This window comes from Tribolium madens, unplaced genomic scaffold (assembly GCF_015345945.1).
Source record: "Tribolium madens isolate multiple individuals breed KSU strain unplaced genomic scaffold, Tmad_KSU_1.1 Scaffold_7;HRSCAF=85;Tcas5.2_LG10, whole genome shotgun sequence".
Lineage (NCBI taxonomy): Eukaryota > Metazoa > Arthropoda > Insecta > Coleoptera > Tenebrionidae > Tribolium > Tribolium madens.
The window spans coordinates 1733562-1740013 of NW_025401050.1; the positions used below are offsets into that span (position 1 = coordinate 1733562).

The 6452-nt window shown below is 33.9% G+C and overlaps 1 protein-coding gene across 1 annotated transcript; it reads right to left on the reverse strand.

The window, feature by feature from the left end:
* Window positions 1-496: 496 nt before the first annotated feature.
* LOC123010155 (protein ALP1-like) lies at window positions 497-1791 on the reverse strand. Its single transcript, XM_044406856.1, is given in 3 exon segments — window positions 497-767; window positions 769-909; window positions 1676-1791. Coding segments are annotated over 3 exon segments (528 nt in total).
* Between the last annotated feature and the right edge of the window lie 4661 nt (window positions 1792-6452).

Sequence of the window (6452 nt, forward strand, 5' to 3'; positions counted from 1 at the left end):
AGCAGCAGCAGCTGTAGTTTAAATACGGATAGCAATGGTAGCCTGCATAAAACCAAACGCCAACGAAGTACACCAAGAACAGAAATGTCCCAGTGGTTGCAGTCATACAAAAAAGAGGCTGAAGAAGCAGAGAAGCGCAGATTGGAACTGGCTGAAAGACAACACAATGAAAATAAAGAGATCCTCAATGAGTTATTAAATTTGCTGAAAAAGTAAGAAGCTTTATTAGATGTCACCAATTTAAGTACTTGTATGTGCAATTTTTGTTATCTCTTGTTATTGTGTTGTTGATACCATTGTATGTTCTAATTGTTTGAATTAACTATTCATTTTTTTTTAGAAATATCACAGTATATTGATTGTTTTTTATTTGAAATAAACTTTATTTTTTGTCAAAATAAAATGAACAATATTTTGCATCAATTGTTTTAATATATGTAAAATAAGTAAACAGTGACTGTCTAACGATGATTGCCTCTATTATTCCATAAGTAATTTATAAGCGCAGTTCTGACTGCAGTGCCTTTTGGTCGTTTCCATTATTTTCATGTTCATACATAACTGGAAAAACATGCTGTATACCTTCAGCGATATATTCTTGAATATCTTCTTCTCCTGATAATAAGCACACATTATGGATTACACAACATGCTACAATAGTATTTACAATTTTTTGTAGGTCATTCATGTCAAGTAGTTCTTTTATTCTTCGGAAACGGCCTTTTAACAATGCAAAGGCTTGCTCGATTTTAACTCTAGTTTTTGAAACACGAGTTATAATAAATTTGTGCCTCAGTTAAATGACCGTTATTTCGAAATGGGGACATTACCCATGTAAGACAAGGATATGCTGAATCAGCTAAAGTATAGTGATGTGGTGTGCATAAATGTGGACCATGTGGATATACACTGTGTCAATTTTAAAACTTGCAATCGGCAATTTCTCTCAACTGAAAAAGTTATTAATAATTACTCAAAACCGTTTTGGTGGTTCCTAGGGGGAATTAAAATGACATGATAAGTGACATACCTCTACCCACCCTTGAATATAATAAAAAAAAAATATTTAACGTCTTCGTTTTTGAATAATTGGGAAAATGACTTTACCAAATAGGCTGTTGTATGACATTTTTGAAAAGCACTTGTTATGGGCTTTCCAACGATGTATCGCAAGTAGGGTCGTGCCATTTAAAATTTTCAACTTAAGGTGGCTGTGGCTTGAAGGGTGGGTAGAGGAGCGTCATTTACCATGCCATTTTGATTCCCCCTAAAAACCACCGAAACGGTTTTGAATGATTCTCAATAACTTTTTTAGTTCTAGAGATATTGCCGATTGCAAGTTTTAAAGTTGACACCCTGTATATCTGATGTTCTAAATATTCGAGCATCATGAACACTACCTGGCCATCTACAATCCACATCTGTGAACATCAGATTGCTTGTACAAATTCCTTGGAGCACCACAGAATAAAAAAAATTTTTATTGAAATAATCTACTCCATGTGGCGTAGGTTTCTTTATAGGTATGTGGCAGCCATCAACTACATCAATTACATTAGGGACTCCAAATCGAGCGAAATTTTGAGATATAGCATTGCGTTCATTTACAGTGGGCCACTTAATGAACAATTTACATAAATGAACTAGAATCACATCAACAATCTTATGAACACACATAAACACGGTGGATTTTGTAATGTTAAATCTGTCTCCTATAGGTCGATAACATTCTGGATTTGCCAATGTCCAAAGTGCTGCAAGCAACATCTTTTCAACAGGTATTTGTGGCATTCCTCCATACAATAGTGGATCTTTTCTGTTTAGTTCAGGTGCATTTGCTATATGATTCAATATTGCTTCAAATGATGTTCTTGTTATCCTAAAGTGGCTTCGAAAAGTTGAAAAATCATAACGTGGGATAACTTCTTCAAAGAAGTACTGGCACTTTGGTATTTTTTTATTATATAGTCTGCAAATTGATACCTTGTTTAAAAATGAAAAACATTGTTTACTTACAATTTCCAAATTGCTTTAATCATGCCGACAGGCATTCTAATCTGTTGAAGTAAAATTTGATTTCTGATTTCCGCTGCATTTTGACACGTTCTGACTATAGAAATAGTAATTCCCACCTGATTTTCCATGTATGTTTATTATTAATATGTACAATTACAAATTAGGTACATATGTTTATCAAACATATGTGTGTCAAATTTACAATGAACTTAACCTCACTTTTAGGTTCCACCTTACTGACGTAATTATTACCGTTTTGTTGTATAGCTTGTTCCAAATCTGGTGGCGAACTGACGTTGTCAAAAATGACTGAATTTTGACACTAAACATATGTTTACTATTAAAAAAAATATTGTTCATAGGCGTCGTATGAAATAATATTTCAAAACCACTGTTATTTTTTAAAAAATTATAATAAGTAGGTTCTCATACATAAGATGAAGAATAATGAACAAATTATTAAATTGTTAACGCATGAAAAGAATTTTCAAAAATGATATTTCTAACAATCTTTGTCTTCAAAATTTTTAAAGAAAAAAAGTAGGCCTATGTATTTTTTTATCTTAAGCAAGTGGGCGCACTCCAATTGTCTTTTCTGTCACTGTCAGTTCGCCACCAGATATGGAATAAGCTCTACCCACAAATGCTGATCATTCTACTTCTTTCCAGGATAACATCAACAAAACGCACCCATTGTTATTTTTGTTACAAGTATAAAAAACACAGTTTTTGTTAACGAATTGTTGTTTCCGGACGATGTGAAACTGAGTCTGGAATAGCAGATGAGTCCGCAAAACGTTTTAGGTACAAAGAACATTTTTTTGTTAAAGCTCCCAAAACACGAATTCACACCTCCCTTAAATTAAAAAAATTGCGCCACCATAGTAAGCAATTTTATTTTTTAGTATGGAAAAACTGTTTTTAGGGACTGAGTACCTAAAATAACCATTTTACGTACAATTTTATTGAGTCCGGAAAAGACTCATTTTAGAGACTCAAATGAGTTCCTGTCTTCGGGAGCGTATACAAAAAACTCATTTACCAGTTTTAAAAAGTGGGTTGCCTAACTTGGGTTGCTAATCTAGTTACTTTTTGTGTTTTTAGCTTGTTATTGAAAGTGAGGTTATGTTCAGACAGCAGAATAGTTTATAGCACGCGACGTGGTCGGTTTCATTGTGTTATTGTATTGTGTATGGTTGTTCGTATGTGTAAAACTTTTATTAGATTAAAAATAAGGACTTTTGAACTATTAGTGTAATGTGTGTTGGTAGGCGGTGGCGATAATTCTTACAATATCTGGTTCCGGTAAGTTTTCAACCATTCAACCGATTTTCCGGGTAAGTGATAAATTTTTATTTGCGTTTAAATTTTCGAAGGTTTACTTTAGTTTTGTAAAAATTGTTTTGACTTCAATTCACGTCCATTTTTTCAAATATTAACCAATAAAATTGCTGATGTTAACTTTCTCATCTTCGCAACAACAAATTCAAGCGAAGATTCCATCTATATACAGGTGCGCCAGAACTCGTGTCCAAGAGAAAAATGCCATGTAAGGTAAGATATCAGGAACATGGAAAATATGTTAAAAAAATTCAATTCTATCTATTAAAATGTCGAAGTTATGAGAGTTTAAATTTTGCACTTTGACTTTATTTATTTCTGTTTGAAAAAAAAATTCCAAGTTTTTTTGCTACGGGTTACTAGTAGAGGAAGCTGTATCCTAAATTGGGTAAATTTTTTCTTAGCCACTTCTGGAATTTTTAAAAATTTTTATTTGCAATTTGCTTTAAAAAACCTCTAGATTGAAGATATCACCTTGAAAGTTTGTGCGGATGCCTCGTTTTCGAGTTAATGACCTTGATACCAAAAATTCTACATGTTTGTTTTGAATTCCGCTTTTAGAGGAAGCTGGATCCTAAATTGGGTAAATTTTTTCTTAGCCACTTCTGGAATTTTTAAAATTTTTTATTTGCAATTTGCTTTAAAAAACCTCTAGATTGAAGATATCATATCACCTTGAAAGTTTGTGCAGATGCCTCGTTTTCGAGTTAATGACCTTGATACCAAAAATTCTACATGTTTGTTTTGAATTCCGCTTTTAAAACCCTGTAGATTAAAGATATGACCTTGAAACTTTGTTCAAATGCCTCACTTCCAAAATAATGACCTTGAATGTTACAAATGTGACATTTTTTAATTTTTTTTCTTGCATTTTGCTTAAAAAAGCATCTGGTTTGAAGGTATGACCTTGAAAGTTATATTAATTGTGTTGTCATTTGGTCATACATAAAATGGGGTCGTAATTTACAGCGATAGTTTAATACATTTTACACACTAAAATTTAATAAATAATCGGTAATAAATGATATTAACTGTTTATTTGAAAACCAAAGTGTTTTCTTTTAATTTAATTTTGTAGAAAATGTCTGTCTGTTACTCTTTTGTATATTTTTTATTGAACACTTTTTCCTTAGTTACAACAACGCTAACTATTATTTATGCAAAATTCGTTTATTAAATCTGTCTGCAACATTTCTCCCCCCCAGTGTTTACACTCCTTTCAAGTCAAATACACCTTGGTTGCAGGGCGATGGTACGAACCATTTCCTGTCCGAATCCTGACCGACCGAACTTGCCCATCTTTTCCGGGAAAAACTTCCTCTACAATTCCTTTTATCCAAGTATTTCGCGGCAATTTGTCGTCAACTATAACAGCCACATCTCCAATGCTGATAGGCTTTGTCCGTACGCACCATTTTTTACGTGGAGACAAAGTGGGAAGATATTCTTTTACCCAACGATTCCAAAATTGATCTGCTAAAACCTGAGATAATTTCCACTGTTTTCTTGGACAGAACTCTGACTTTTCTAAAGGAATCTGTCTTAAAGCAGCTTTTCCTATCAAAAAATTATTTGGTGTTATAGCTTCATCGTCTTCATAATTGGTGGACACAAATGTAATTGGTCTTGAATTTACTAAATTTTCAGCCTCTATAAGTAATGTTTCCAAAACTTCTGGCTTTGGAGCCTTTTCCTTCAAAGTCGCGGCTAATGCAGTTTTAATTGAACGCACCATTCTTTCCCAAACTCCCCCCATATGAGGAGATGCTGGTGGAATAAATTTCCAGGTCATTCCTTTGTGGGCAAATCGTTCGTTTATCTTCTTTGCATCCAARACCGATATTGCTTCTTTCATTTCACGTTGTGCTCCAGTAAAGTTTGTTCCATTGTCCGACCACATAACCATAGGCACCCTTCTTCGCGCCATAAATCTTCGAATTGCCATAATTGCTGAATCCGTGGTTAGTGTATGCGCCAATTCAATATGTACCGCTCTTACATTTAAACAGGTAAACAACACGCCGTACCGCTTTTCATGTCTTCTTCCAATTGTGACGTCCATCGCACCAAAGTAATCAACACCTGTATGTGTAAATGCAGCCACTTGCGGTTCAGTTCGTTTCTTTGGTAAATCTCCCATTAAAGGAGGTTTAGCTATAATTTTCTTATTTTTGCAGAATTGACATCTATTAACTACTCCTCGTAATAGCACACGAATTTTTGGGATCCAGAAATCTTCTCTAAGACGATTTACTACCAATTCGCTTCCCTGATGATTAGCTTCTCTGTGATATTGCTCTACCAATAATCTTGTATATACGTTGTCTTTAGGTAAAATTACTTTTTTAGTTTGATCAATTCCTCTACCAGACATTCTCATAACACCATAATTGTCCAAGAACGGCGTAAGTTGAAGTAAGCTACTACTTTTTGAAATTTCTGTCAGATTTGATAAAGCTGTCATTTCCGGCCCAAAACTTTTTAACTGTACCTCTCTCCAAATAAACAACTTTGCTATCATAATTTCCTCTGCGATTAAATAATTTTCAACATTTACTTCACCCTGCAGAAAGTAATGCGTCGATTTGTGTTCTATCTTCAATAAAAATTTTCTAATTATTCTTAGAACCCAAGCTGTTGCCCTTAAAAATCTCTCATGTTTTGAGAATCTTCCAACGTCTGGTAAATTGTTGTTTGAAACCTCAATTAATTGTATTGTAGAAATAGTTTCTAAATCTTTAATTGTTGGTTGTTCTTTTTCATTTTCAATTGGCCAATTATCTTCAGTGTGTTTCAAAAATTCTGGACCTTGAAACCATCGACAATCAAAATGCAAATCGGGTGTCTTTGTCCATTTTGTTGCTTCATCGGCTACATTCTGTGCAGACGGAACCCAGCGCCAATCTGCTACTTCCGAGTTTTCAATAATTTCGCCTACACGATGAGCCACAAACGACTGAAACCTTTTTCGTTCAGCACGAATCCAAGCCAATACTGTTTTAGAATCGCTCCAAAAGTATGTTCTTGAATTTTTTTAGGAATGTTCCTTATCAATCAATTTTGCCAATCTACAACCCATGACGGCTGCTTGAAGT